The 14,808-nt window shown below is 37.8% G+C and overlaps 1 protein-coding gene across 1 annotated transcript in view; it reads left to right on the forward strand.

Moving 5' to 3' along the window:
- LOC131682056 (hemicentin-2-like) overlaps window positions 1–14,808 on the forward strand; it is a 297,123-nt gene that overhangs the window by 229,090 nt on the left and 53,225 nt on the right. Inside the window, exon 11 of the mRNA XM_058963228.1 lies at window positions 8,708–8,807. Within this exon, the coding sequence (XP_058819211.1) occupies window positions 8,708–8,807 (100 nt within the window). The remainder of the gene's footprint in view (window positions 1–8,707; window positions 8,808–14,808) is intronic.

The raw sequence follows: 14,808 nt of genomic DNA on the forward strand, positions 1-14,808 counted from the left end.
GCAAACGAAAAAAGCAGTTTTTTTGCACACCGTATGTCCAATCTTCATAAAAATCAATCAGCGTATGTAGAATGTTGTTACAGTACTGCTGATTGATTTTTATGAAGATCTGACATACGGTGTGCAAAAAAAAACTGCTTCTTTCGTTTGCGAATTTAACCCCTTTCTCTGTCCAACCTTAAGTCGTATAGGTATTAAAACCTTTCAAGTCTAAAAGTTTTTTTTTGTATGCATAAACTCTCGATGCACAAAATATTTCACAAATTTGAAATAAAACCATTTTTTCTGCAAAAATCTTCTGGAATGCTCGTTGTTTCCATGGATATGAAGCATAGCTTTGGCAATGCTTTACTTATTTTGTCCGCATATCCGGTTCAAACGATAGAAAACATTATGTTAAGCAATTAATGTTTAATTGTGATTCCTATAATACATTACATTTTCTCATATTTGCTCTTAATATTGTGAATTAATTGTTTAAAATAAATTAATCTATCCGCTCCATATACATTATATGCAACTGTCATTTTTGCCTGCCCAACGGCTCACTAATACATATGCGCTCTGCAAGCGCCCTATGCGTGCGGTTTGCAGCGAAGCAGACAAGGGGTGAATTGAGGGATATACTGCCGAAGACTAGATGTAGTTCTCTGTGTATTATTGGTAACATAGAAAAACTATACGTATACTTTTCTATAAACATATTCTAATTTATATGTCAATTATATTTAATTAAATGCACTAAATACGTGTCGATTTCTTACATCATGTAAGGAATCGAAAGTCTTACTGTAATTTGATGTAATTTCTTACATCATGTAAGGGGACTTATGGGACTTGTAGCATCACCTGTTAGGTGAAGTATATGAGTTTTGACAATGAAAATGTCTTACTGCGCTATAAGGGGCTAGGTATCATTCTAAACTCTAAAATTAAACGGTTTCACATTTTGGCGTCACTATTTTGAACGCTAATATCTCAGTTATGTATGGATGGATTTCCGTCTTTTTACTACCAAACAATTCGGAATTAACTGAGATTATCCTCTATTGCTATATTGTTTATGTATTCCAATAATTCACTATTGGAAAAAACCCGTATAAATGTATAGATATCGCAAAACGTGAAAACTCCCATACACGAGTGAGTCTGTTCCGGGCAGAGCCGTCAATAGTCTAGGTATTCACTATTGACGGCTCTGCCCGGAACTCAATTAAATACCACGAGATTATAAATAGAGGTGCCGCGTGACATTTTGAGTCAGTCGATGCTAGCATTCCAAATGAGCAACATCATAACTGTATCGTCCGGACAGTGCAATAAGTAGTAGACGCTATGGCATTTCTGTAACCCGCTCACAGTTAAACCACAGAGTAACAGACATAACACTCAAAAACAAAGCTTCGCCGGCTTTAACGGTCATTTTAAATATATTTGTAGTTGGGACTGTGGCATTTGAAATTATGGCGCCACTGACATATGAACAAGCATATTAGGGATATACCACTACTGAAAAATTGTTCCCAAACCTGAGGGGTAACCCACCAGTAAATGAGTGTTTGGGACCGTGAATAAAAGGTGGAGCTAGTGTTCTAGGAAAATTGTTGGATCGATATTTTTTTAGGGAATTCCTTCATAGTGTTATGTCTGTTAGTCTGTGGTTAAACTGTATACAACTTGCACCCGTTTCCTTCCTGTTTATCGTGTGCTGCGCGAGTTGAAGCTCACGAAAATGCGATCGATTCGAGTCGTGTATACACAATGATTCGCAATATGGCTGGGAAAGGTAGGTTTGGATTGAGTCCAACACTGCAGGATGCGACGTATGTGTGGTGCCTGTGAGTTTTTGAAATGGGGTAAATTTATTTATTTTATGTCTGTGCCATTTGTGACACAGGACGGGTTCACACTCGTAGCATGTGAGGGTAAGAAGTAAAGATCGCGAGCGTAAAGGCAGTAATAACTGTAACGATATATCATCATTTTCTTTTTGTACTTCGCAATTTCTTTGGTCTTTCGAGGTTCGAAGTTCGTGGCCAATAGGTTTCCATCGGATGGAGTTCAGGACAGTTTGGTGGATTCATAGCACAAAATCCACAGAATTATCCGCATACCACTCCTGTACGGTTTTGGAATAGTGACAAGATGCCAAATTCACAGTCTACTTTCTACTTCTGCCCAAGTCAGACGTACAATCGAACCAAGTGAACAACAACTAGCAACCTCTCTATCTAGTGTGCATTGTCTCGAGAACAAAGGAAACATTCAATTTATTCGTGCCGTCATGAGTAAAGTTGACGAAAAAAGTCTGCTCCGACACAACACAGCGGTCGTTGACTTTAAATTCTGCTCAATACAATTGAGTTTTAGTGAAGTGGAATACCTGCTGAAGGTGAAGATGCAGCTTATGCTCAAGGAGGTTATGTACCTTCAGTATCATCATCTTCGCAATGTAGTACTCATATCATTCAACACGTTAGTCAAAGCTGAACGTTTCGTTCTGCAGAACAACTTGGAGCACGTGGCTGAAAGTGATAAAGCTGGAATTATGATTCCCGTGTATATAGAAAAGACTATGTAGATGTAAAGTTACATGACCTATCACCACGTACTCCTCCTGATCTAGTTGCAGAATACATGTCGCGATACGGAGAAGTAGAATCCGTTACACCTGATACGTGGAGAAATTTCTTCCCGGGTACACCTAACGGTGTTCTTGTGGTGAGGATGCGAATCGAAAGACCTATCCCCTCCCACTTGACTATAAAACTTAAAACCCACGAAGCTACTATTAATCAAACTACGTTATGCACCCACGAGGGGCAAACTCCTACGTGCAAATATTATAATCAGACAGCACACCACGGACAACCTTGCGCGGAAGATACAGAAGAGAATATATCACTACCGATTCCCAACGAGTCCACGGAAAACCAATCCAAAAAAGAGTTTTCAATACCAATACCTGAACCACAAACGGTTGCAAAATTTGTGGCAGCTGTTCAGTCCATATTGACAACTGCAAAAGCAACATCCAGCACCCCAAAAACCAATGTAAGCAATATCGGTGAAGGAGATAAAAACAATGACGACGGATTTACACTGGTCACCCGTAAGGGTAATAAGCAGGAAAGAACATCTGAACACCAAGACACCTTTAACGATAGAAGGGAATTAAATGATCCCCATGACGCAGTAGGCGAAGAAAGGTCTCCGCTCGCAATAAAAAGTTGCGCGCACGAGATCCAACGGGTAATCAATAATATTTGCTTTTATTTTTAATTTTCACATATTGTTAACACATGAAAGATCCACGGCTCCGTTAAGCTACCGCTATGAGCCGTGTCAAATAAACGAAATTTAAAAAAAAGACGCCAAATTAGGCCAAAGCAACTGTTGATGATCGTGCTGTCTTTATAACGGCAAAAGCCGTTTTTGGAGACAGACAGTTTTATAAATCTCATATTTCATGGAGCTTTGTGTAACGAATGGTTCACTACGCTTTGCACAAGTGCATATGGCCTGCCAGATCAGGTACTTCGAAGCGAATTTCGACAGCTTCTTTCGTTTGAATCGGTCATCCACAGCAGTTCTTACCCGTGAAATATTCCTGTCCCGGCAACTGCTTGATATCCGCTTTGATGTCGGTCTCATCATCAATGACGCAGCACCAGGGGGTGTCACTCCTGTCATCCGCTATGGAGATATACAGACTTTGACAGTAGCCAACATATGTAGGCCTAGCCGCTTCTAGGCCCATGTCGCCCGTGCAATAGCATTTGGTTGTTTTGATTTTAACAAAGGGAGATGTTGGCTAGTACAAAATGGCTGCCTAGCAGGGGCCTGCGCAGCACCAATATTTCGTTAGTAGCGTCTTGAAGAGATCTTGGTCGCGCGTTTTTGCTGGTGTCCCGATTTGGTAAGTTCTGCATCTTATACGTTTTCAATCAGGATCTTTTCTTGGCCCACTAAACAAACTTTACGAAACATCTAGTTTTCTTCCGTTTGAAATGAGCAATCGATGCTCTGTTGGTTTTCTACGCGTTGTTCCTGGTTTTTGTCTAGCTGCTAGCTTGTGGTTTCATGTCATCCATTACAGGCAGGCATTACATTTATCACTCATATGAGTAAATGAGCCCGGATAATTTGCCACTGCGACAATAATAACTCACATTTTCACACCAAAAGTTATTGGCACTCACATAACTTCTCCAGATAAATACAACGCATTATTTCTCCGGAGAATGAGCGAATGAGCCTATCGCGGTATTCTTTTTGTGTTCTCAGTCTTGCTACCGCTATTCCAAACACGAAAAAACAAGCCTATTGTACTTCTTTGTCGGTTTTCTTTGAAATGAAGTGTTTATTTTGACATTTTTATTGATTTCCAAGAAAATAAAATATTATCACCTTATCCGGTGAGAAGGAGAAAATAAATAAATTTTATTTTTTTTTAAACATTATTCTCACGCTATTTGTGCAGCAACGGAGAATTTTGCGACTCATCTTATCTCGCAAAAGTTGGATATCGGATAAGCTTCTTCTCGCGTGAGTGATTGAGAATTGCAATGCCTGATTCCAGGAACCTTAGGACCTTTGAGTCGGTCGAATGATGTATATCCATCAGTTTTCCTATGACGCGATGCGACGACCCAGGATTTTGCATGCGGGTGAAAAAAATTCTTTCGCGATCGGTTTGCTGATTTTCTTCTCGACCGGAATCTTACTGGATGTAGTGTAGTCATTCGTTCCAAAGCATCTCACTGTCAACTGATAAACTTGGTGGATGCAAACAATACACTTTAAAGAGAAACTGGGCAAATTTCGGTCAAGTACGAGAAAATTTACGCATGTTTCAAGCCATCGTAATAATTATCATCTTAAGTTTATTAAATACCCAAGGCTCAGTTAAGCTAACACATTGAGCTGTATCAAATAAACGATTTGTATAGAAAATGGTTTGATTTGAAAGGTTGAAACCGTACAATTGTCCTAATGGATAATCAAATAAGAAGTTATCTATAGTAGGGTCCGTCATTATGTAAGTCCCGGGGCCCGTCGCGGCTCTCGACGACCCTGAGAAGGTGTCGTACTGGACTAATGGTCTGTGAATTAACGGATGAACGTTTTCATGAGAGGGAGGAGTGTGGAGATGTCAAAATTTGGTGTGATCGTTTTGGATTACAAATATTATTCCTCTTTTTTACACTCAAGGCTTTCTAACGCATAATTCCGGATATCGCTGGAACTGTTTCTTGGTTCAGGATGCGCCTCGGTGGATAAGCATAAGAATGGCTAATTCCTTAATGTTGGTAGCATTTTGGCCTTTCTCATATAGAAAGGTTATGCAGTCGCTCTAAAAATCGTCAACCTAATCCCGGCCTGGAGGACCGAATGTCCGATGCCATTCGACTCAGTTCGTGAAGATTGGAAAATGTCTGTGTGTGTTTATGTATGTATGTGTGTGTATGTGGAAAAAAATGTCAAAATTTTTTTTTGGCTTAGGCAGGGTTGCTACTTTAAAATTATTACTAGTTTAAAATATCTTAACGGATCTTCCTCCTTGATACGCCGCTGGTTTCAAGCGATTTTTCAGTGTCGACACACAGTATTTCAAAATCGTGGCTGTCGATCCATTGTATGTACTACGTGCAAATCGTACTGAATATGTAATATACATATCCACCATTGTACTGAATATAACCAGCTATGGAATCGTAGTTTGGACAAATGAGAAAGGCACAATTGCACCACTAGGTAGATTAAAACATCGATTGCTGCCCAGACTCCGATTAGTGTTTGTTTCAGCAGGTGATCGGGTTCGTCCTTTTTCTGCTATATATTGGGGGTTTTATAGAATGTTTTCGATGTATGTGTGGAGAAAGTTGGAACCCCGAGCAAATTGGAAAACTAAGTCCTATTGACTTCGATTATCGAATTAGGGGTGTACCCCATTAGGCATAAATATCTTAGGCATAAGGACGTTTGGCATACGTACGTTAGGCATAATGGACGTTAGGCATAAAGATGGTAGGCATAATTGACATTAGGCATAATATACGTTAGACATAATGGACGTTAGGCATAATGGACGATTGGTATAATGGACGTTAGGCATAAATTATTATGTATCACTTTGAGGGATTTATTTCTCGGAGGTGATGGCCTCGTGTGGTACGAGCCTGTATGTTTGATTTTTTTATGTTGCGGAATTACACTCAACAAATAAATCACTTTGCTTTTAAGTGATTATTCACATAAATGAATAAATTTCACCTTTAAAAACATATCGCGTGGTTCCTGTAAACCACATCTGACATACTGTAGAACCTATGTGATTTACACATAATCCTTAAGTGATGCGACGAAGAATAGTGAAAAAGTGAAATGAATTTCAATCTGGTGAATTTTTAACGTAAGCTTTGCTTTTTATTCAATTACACGGTGGAAATTGATATTTTTTGGATTTCAGAGCCTTTTACCAGTGTAGACTTGGTGGAGTACAAAATATCAGGGGCAGCATCAATATTATAAATATTAACGTAGAAAGTTCCATATAAGTTCATTTATTTACAGAGCACATTGAACGATAAATTTAGCATATTAATAAAATGAAAAAAGCAGAATAACCCGTTTTACATTTATAATGTAAAATATTCGAAAATAATTAAATTGGGATCGTTATAAAAAGCCTATAATCTATGTGGGGTATCATGTGATTGTTACGTTTAGGATAACGTATTTGTCATATTCTGCTTCATTTATTTTTTAAAGTGAATTTATGCTAGTAGGCATGTTAGAAACCGTAACTTTTACCGGGAGAGGCACTACCTATATTTTACGGGGCCATCTGGTATTATTGACGTAAAAAGTGAGGTGGATTAAATCTATATATGTTTTCACGCAGAAATAACATGATTTTTGTTTTGAGAACTCTGGAAGCTGATCAAACACGATCAACATTTTATCCTGCTGCATATGCTTGAAGAAATCTTTGCTCAAATAAAAGAAGCAGACCGAATGCTAAACATGCTCAGCTTGCGTTAATTTCTCGACGTACAATCGATAAAATGCAGATGACTAAAATAGACTCAACACTCTTGTTTAAAATCTATTTTATTTGTACTAAGGTATGAATAATGCACATTAAATCCGATTAGTTCTTACATACATGCATGTTGTAATTGTTCAAGAAGAAAATATATGCTTTGAAGAACAGCTCATGAGGGGTGGGCGTAGCGTGGTTGGTAAATCGATTGCCTTGTACGCAGCGCACCTGGGTTCAAGTCCCGACCTCGCACATAGGGTTAGAAATTTTTCTAACCCGAAGAGACGAATGACCTTAAGGTTAAAACCTCTATAATCGAAATAAAAAAAACAGCTCATGAAAGAAAGAACGATGCATTTCATCATTCATTTAACGAGTGTACGGATCTTACTGTTTCTATATCGATTATCTCTCATATTATTCAGTTCAATGATTATATTCTTGATGCCATCAAAAATAGAACTACGAAAACTGGCTTCTACAGTAACGAGTTACAGAAACAAATAAGGTATCGCCACAAACGAAAATTTTCTAGCCTAATGCTGATACTGTCCACAATACTGCAAATTTCCATAGGTCTTAAAACTTAATTTTTGTTCTTTATTTCGCTTTATTTTCCAATATTTGGATGCATTTTTATTGATAATACATCTCAGCTTGATATGTGCTTGAACCGAAACAGTCTCTTATTGAAGTTATACGAAGGCATGGCATAGCAAATCGAAGTTTTTCTCGAGCCCGAAAAAAGCGAGCGTAAGGTAAGATTATCTACAATAAAGAAAGCCTTGCGATTACTTTTATAATTTTGTGAATTATGCCTAACGTACATTATGCCAATCGTCCATTATGTCTAACGTACTTATGCCTAACGTATGTATGCCTAGCGTACTTATGCCTAACGTATTTATGCCTAACGTCGCGCACCCTCGAATTAGTACTATATTCAGACATTCTAGTTGAAATTAGTTTTTTTTTTTGAAACACCCGGATAATAGAATCATTTTCCCCGTAAAATCGAATCATGGGTATTCGAATCCCCGGATAATCGAGTTCGACCTGTAGTGCTGTCATGTGTTTCGTAACTAATTTTTCGTAGTTCAAATATAGTTTCTCCGAATTTCAATTTAAAAGCAGTTCTATTCTCATCTTATTCATAAAAGCAATAATAAATTGATTAACTGGCGTAAAAAATAACTCGACATACAACGAGACAAAATATAGAAAATAATAATTTAGCATTTTGTATAATGTGGTCATATTGTATTGTCCGTCGCTGTATTATATGAAAATAGGTTCAGATTAAAGAGGAACTTTGTTACACCGTACATAATTATGTAATAATAAAGAATATTATCTCTACAAATACTCTAAAAGAACATCCACACGCTTCGAGTAAATCCTTGTTATATCTCCGATACAATGACGATGATATGGCTGTGAAAAATAAGCGGGACCGATACCCGGAAATCGTTTTTTTTTCTGCCTTAGTGAAACTTTACGGCATGTTCCGATAGAATCAGTCCCGCACGGTGCCATAAATTAGCGGCCAGATTTACATACCACGTATCGAACGAACGCGCAAAGTTTGCCGGCATCAACAATTGTTTTACAATTCCGCAGCTGACAACAAACCTAAATAAATCATTCCACCCTTTACAGATGTCCCGGTGTGCGGCCGCGAGAAAACCGTCCTAATTGGTGCATCGAAAAACGAAAATGTGGAAATTTTATGCGAGATTTATGCAGATCCGCCAGCCAGGTAAGAGCGCTCTACTGCTACTACTACCCATGTAAACCAAACCAAATCTGTCCGATTGGGTGGGTAGGAAGGAACAGAACAACTCTCACTATCTGTAGCACTTAAAACTAATTGTCAATGGGCGTGTGTTTTTTGCTACTGTTTATTTTTGTTGGGTTCTCACGTTTCGCTGGTTTCCTGTTCTCCCATACATATTTGTATTTTTTTCCCACAGATTTTATTAAATATTCACGATTCGCCGGGCCAAAAGTGCTTGAGTCAAATTGCATGCGTGTTTGAATAGCCATTGAAAGTTTATCATCGACAGAGTTTTATCGGATGTAATATTTGGTTCGAATGCGAGATATGGCAAGGCACAAACCACGTGCTGCAATGGTTTCTAGTGAATGAACTTTGAGCCTATTCGGTGAGCCAAATGCTCCCGTTTGGTTGAAAGAACCGACAGATGAGTTTTAACTTCGATATAAATACCAATATTACATGTTCTGGTTACAGAAAGTAAATTTTCGATTTTTTAAACGCGAGGGCCAATATTTTTTTTTGAATGTAATACTGGATTTCCAGTTATTTCGAAATCAATTTTTGCGATATATAGGGGAGAGTGGGGATAGATTTACCACTTTTTTGTTAATTGTTATGTGTGTTAGACTTTTTGCGATAAAATATTCTATATGCATGAATATGAAAGGACAAACATTGCTTTACTATGTGCAATACCATTTGTAAACAAAAGTAACGTGTTATCAAAATTATATGCATTTTTGTTAAGTATGTCAAATGGCTCAAGTATCCACATGGGTGGAGATACTTGAACCACTCCATGGGGATAGTTGAATCATTATCCAGACTATCATAAAAACACGTAGAACCATACGAAAAACCGATTTAATCCACCTAGCAGTGAAATAAGACATTTCTTACACATTTCACTATTGGATTAGTTTGCAGAACTCACGAGAACTAGGCACCTAACTAGAGGTGGCATGAACACAGTTTCTAGTCTTGTACGAATAAAATCTCGAATAAACTGAATAAATTATAGAAATCAAAACGACCGAAATAAAAAAGTAAAGCAAAAAATGAAATAACAGGTTTTTAAATTCATAAAATGAGTGGAAAAAATAATGTAAATCAAAATTATAATATACACGAATCAAATTAGATTAGGTTATTAAATAAAAATTAAGATTATATTTAGAAATAGTCATAAGATTAATAGAATAAATTGACTCATACTCATACAAATGAATCATATGAATCAAATGAATCACATGAATCAAATGAATCAAATTAATCAAATGAATTAAATGAATCAAATTGATTTAATTCATCCAGTGAATACAATGAATCAAATTAATGAAATGGATCAAATTAATAAGAAGAATGGATGAACAAAATGAATAAAGTAAAAAATAAATGAAATGCATAAATAAAACAAACGCATCAAATAAACAAAATGAGCTGAAGTGATAAAATGAATAAAAAGAAGAAAATGGGCAGAATAAAATGCATTGATTAAAATGAAAAATTGAACAATGGTAAAAGCTTATAAATTTATATAAAGAAATAAATTGAATCAAATAAATTATTTGGATGAAATGATAAAAACTGAAAAAGTAGTCAGATTATTAAAATGAAGAAACTGAACAATATGCGTAAACTGGAAAAAATGAATAAAATGCATTTAATGAAAACAATGAATAAAATAAGTTAAATGAATGATATGAGTAAAATGCACAAAAAGAATAAACTGATCAGAGTGAATCCAAAGAATTAAACGAATAAAATAAGTAAAATGAACGCAGATGAACAAAACGAGTAAAAAGATGCGGAATGAAATAATTAATTAAAATGAAATGGTAATATATTTGAAGCTAAAAACATTTTTGAATAAAGAAAATGAATAAACCGGATTGTACGAATTTGAGAACCATTGCATCAGAAAGTTTTGAAATGTTTTTGGAAATCCCATCTTCTGAGAAAAGGCTAATAAATATGTAATGGACTTTCTAAGGCTTCCATCTTTTTTTGGTTTTTTTCTTTTTGTTTTCATGCTTCTTTACTTGACGGCGTCGTTTTAAGATTATCTGGTGTTTCTACTTTATTGTTGGACCTTAGTTAGTTATCAGGAACCTGGAACGTTCAATTTGCTTTGGAATTCGAAGTTTACTTGTTGGTCACATATTCCCGAAAAAAAGATTTATGTACAGAATAGAATTTACTGGTCCAGTATTTTAACGCGCAATTGAATATAGTAAAGTGAGACAAGGTCACATGTGCTTTCAAGTCCCTTGAACAGAGAACGACAGGGAGAATGCGATTCGTGAATGAGACAGGTAGATATTTCAAAGTTTTTATTTGCATTGAAGTAAATAGTGTGAAATGTGAATGTCCGAGGTTTGAAGTGACGTGCAGGGAGCTCCTTAAATCGGGAGGACCGGACATCAACCAGGATAATGTAGCCTACAGAATGACAAGCGACATAAAGACGTGGAACGCAGTAAACAGAGATATGATGTAGAACATGACCGTCTTACAGCGGAATGGACATCGAGCAACGGTTTCGGGAGAGCAATCACCGCCAGGGAACTCTCCGAAGGAATAAGCTAGATCCATCGTCGAGGACGTCACGCTCCATGCGGATTTGCCAGACCGACCACGGCACCCCACCGGTTGTTCTGATAGAAAAAATAACGAAAATCAAAGAAGAATCGATATTGGGTGAACTTTTTTCTCCGTCACCTCCGTCATCGTAAGCTAGCTTCACCGCTGGGAACTAGACTGAGTAGACAGCGACGGACACCACTAGCCGCGGGTCATCAGTGCACCGGACACCCTGCTTCACCAGAATCGGCGAACTGACCTCGGCACCTAGCTGATTGGCTCGATCTCGGGAGAGCTTCTCTCGCCGTGGAATTCTCTGTCGGAGTAGGTCAGGTCCATCGTCAGGGACTATACCGAGTTGTTCGCGAACAAGTCGAGGAGCTGAAAGGAAGTGGTGCTAAATGGCTAAAGGGCTTACAGGAGTTGCGGTGCTAAATGGCACCGGTCACGAAGCCAATAGGCTCAAGTAGTTGTGGTACTGAAACCAAATAAGCATCGGTATCGGGAGAACTTCTTTCGTCTGAGACCTCTCCGTCAGCGTATAGTCAGATTTACCGCCGGAAACTAGACTGCGTAGACCGCGACGACACACCACCAGTCGCGCCGGGCTCCAGCAAACCGGACGCACTACTTTACCGGAATCTCCGAACTGACCTCAGCACCTGGCTGGTTGGCTCGCTTTCGAACTTCTCTCGCCGGGGAACTTTTTGTCGGAGTAGGCTAGATCTATCGTCGGGGACTAGACCGAGTAGCTCGCGAACCAGTCGGTAGCTCAACGAGGAAGTGATACTGAATGGCACAAGGGAACTGAAGGGCTAATTAGGGAAATTGGACAGTCTGAAGTTTGCCGCCCAGATTGTCCTCGTAGGGGAAGAGCATTAATTCTAGACCCACAGCTAGCTTTCCTACCTTGACTACCCAAATCTGTTTCCTGAGTTGTTGGTTTTTGAACATTTTTTTCCTGCTCAGAATGTTTTTGAACATTTTTTCATATATACAAAAAATCTTCATATCCCCCCGAAAAATTTTCTTACTACGCCACTGGTTAGCATACCGACAGAGCTACCATAACGCATAATGTTTGTACTAAAATTGGTAGAATGTGACGTAATATCCTTAGTGGTTCACCTATCCCCGTGGTTCATTTATCCCCACTCTCCCCTATACAATAAAAAGTATATAAGAGCTGGGTCAAATTACCTAAAACAGGTTATGAGCTATAATATCGAAATCAGTCAACCGATTTGCGAAAACTAATATTTTCCTGAAAGCTCAACCGACTGCGTACACTTTCCTCTCAAACGGTTTTTCGCGATCGCGTATCAGATCGTACACACTTAGAAGTATTCGATAATTTTTACCGAACTTTCAACAGTTGAACGTTCGGTAATCAGTTCGGTAATTGAACTAGTTACAGAGAGCGTTCGGCAAGATTTTTTCCTGATCTGTCAAAAACTACCGAATAGTTTGGTAATTTTATTACAAATGTTACCGGATATTTTTGGTACATTCACAGTGTTTTGAATTCAACTTAATTATGAAAAATGGTTCGGATTTATGTATAAAAAAAACAATGTATAACTTTTGTAATTTTATAGTAGCTTGAATGACACTTGAATTGAAAAAAAGGAAATTGGCTATTCGATAGTAGAAACATATCACGAGAAAGAACCTGGAAAGATTTTTATCTGCAATCAATAAAGATCTATACGCTGCAATGCATCGGAATGGCAGCGGTAGCGGATGTATAATGGGTGGATTTCAAGGGTTGGCCTTCCACTGCATTGGGTTTGAGCAGGGCTGTAGAGAGAAATTACGAGCCTGGAGGTCTAGCTTAAAGGCCCTCTCCATCATTGTAGATTTTTCGAACACAGAAACTGTTAAGCTCGAAATCTGAAAAATAAATATTAGCTATGTGTTTCATGGAGAACTGTAGGAGGATGATCGTCTATGATCAAAATTTTGTCAAACAACAATATAGCATAAAATACAAAAAAAATATTCAGCTATGCTTTCGGTTGAGCGTCATTTAATTACTGCCATCACATTCTGTACAACCACCTCGTCCCATTTGTTCGCCACATACAGTTTACTTTGACAGTTTTAAGTCTTCTTCAATATTCCTCGATAGGGCCGATTTCTGGTGTGTTGGGAGAGTTCTTGTCCTTGGGCGCCACTAGATACTTGTAGGCGTTATACCACTACATGTCCTTTTTTCCGTAATGGCAGTATTCAAAATTCGGACAAAATAGCGTGGAAGAAGCGTATTACTACATGAAAGATGTTATTTTCATGCACCTTTTCCATAAATTTCCTTGTTGACGGGCTCGATCGCAATGAAAATATGGCATCAAACCACAGATACAGAAAGCCTGCCGAATCAGATATTTCTGTGTGATCTTCGACAGCTTCATATGCTTGAAAACATCGGCCACTGTTCCTCCCGGTTGTCATTACGCTGAGTTGATTTGGTCACTTTTATTGGTTTCACTAACTTGGCGTTCAAGTACTTCGAATTCAGGCAAAACGCGAGCAAAATTTATCTATGTTTCTTCTCTTACTTGGACGACACTGTCCAAGAGCAAATGTCAAATAAAATAGTCTGCACGATGGCAAATGAGGGTTTTGCGAATTTGTTGAATTTCATGCAAAGAAATCTGTCAAGTTTAAGCTGACCAAATTTTTTATCGTAAATCCTTTTAGATATCTCTACTAAATTTGGAGTGGCTTTGAAAGTAGCCGATTTATCAATATTTTCATATTTATCCAGAAATCAATATTGCATGGTTCCACCTAGAATTCGTTAAAAAACAACACATTCGACCAAGTCGGTGCGCCACAACATTGCCAGTCTCTGAAAATACAACTTCTCATTTGTTCGGTAATGTTGCTGATTTTTTTTGGTTTCAACTGATTCAGGTGGTTATGGCGAGTTCTTTATTTATATAGGGTAAAGTGCCTATTTTCACCATACTAAGCAGGGTGCCTCACTAATTCATTAATTTCTCGGCCTACAATCAATGGAATGCGAAAAATTTGACATCAACAGCTTTGCTTCGTTGTTAAGAACCAATATAATAACACAAATGCGCTGAAAACAGTGAAATTCTCGTGTTTGTGCGCAACGAAAACTCGAATCGACTGCCCCTATTGTGGCGCTACCATTTGACTCAATGCGTTGAACAAAGATGGCAGACACTGCTCTAACCAACGGCTTCAAATGGGTAGGGTGATAATAGAAACATGGCGAAAATGGGCTCAACACCCTATTTGGTGTAATATTATTGAAGAACTCATAATTAAAACTTTGCAGAAATTGCAAAAATAGTAGCAAAATGGAAATGTTATAAATTTTAATAAAAACAAAAAGAACATTCAATGGGAATATAATTTAAAG

Source organism: Topomyia yanbarensis, chromosome 2 (assembly GCF_030247195.1).
Source record: "Topomyia yanbarensis strain Yona2022 chromosome 2, ASM3024719v1, whole genome shotgun sequence".
NCBI classification, from domain to species: domain Eukaryota; kingdom Metazoa; phylum Arthropoda; class Insecta; order Diptera; family Culicidae; genus Topomyia; species Topomyia yanbarensis.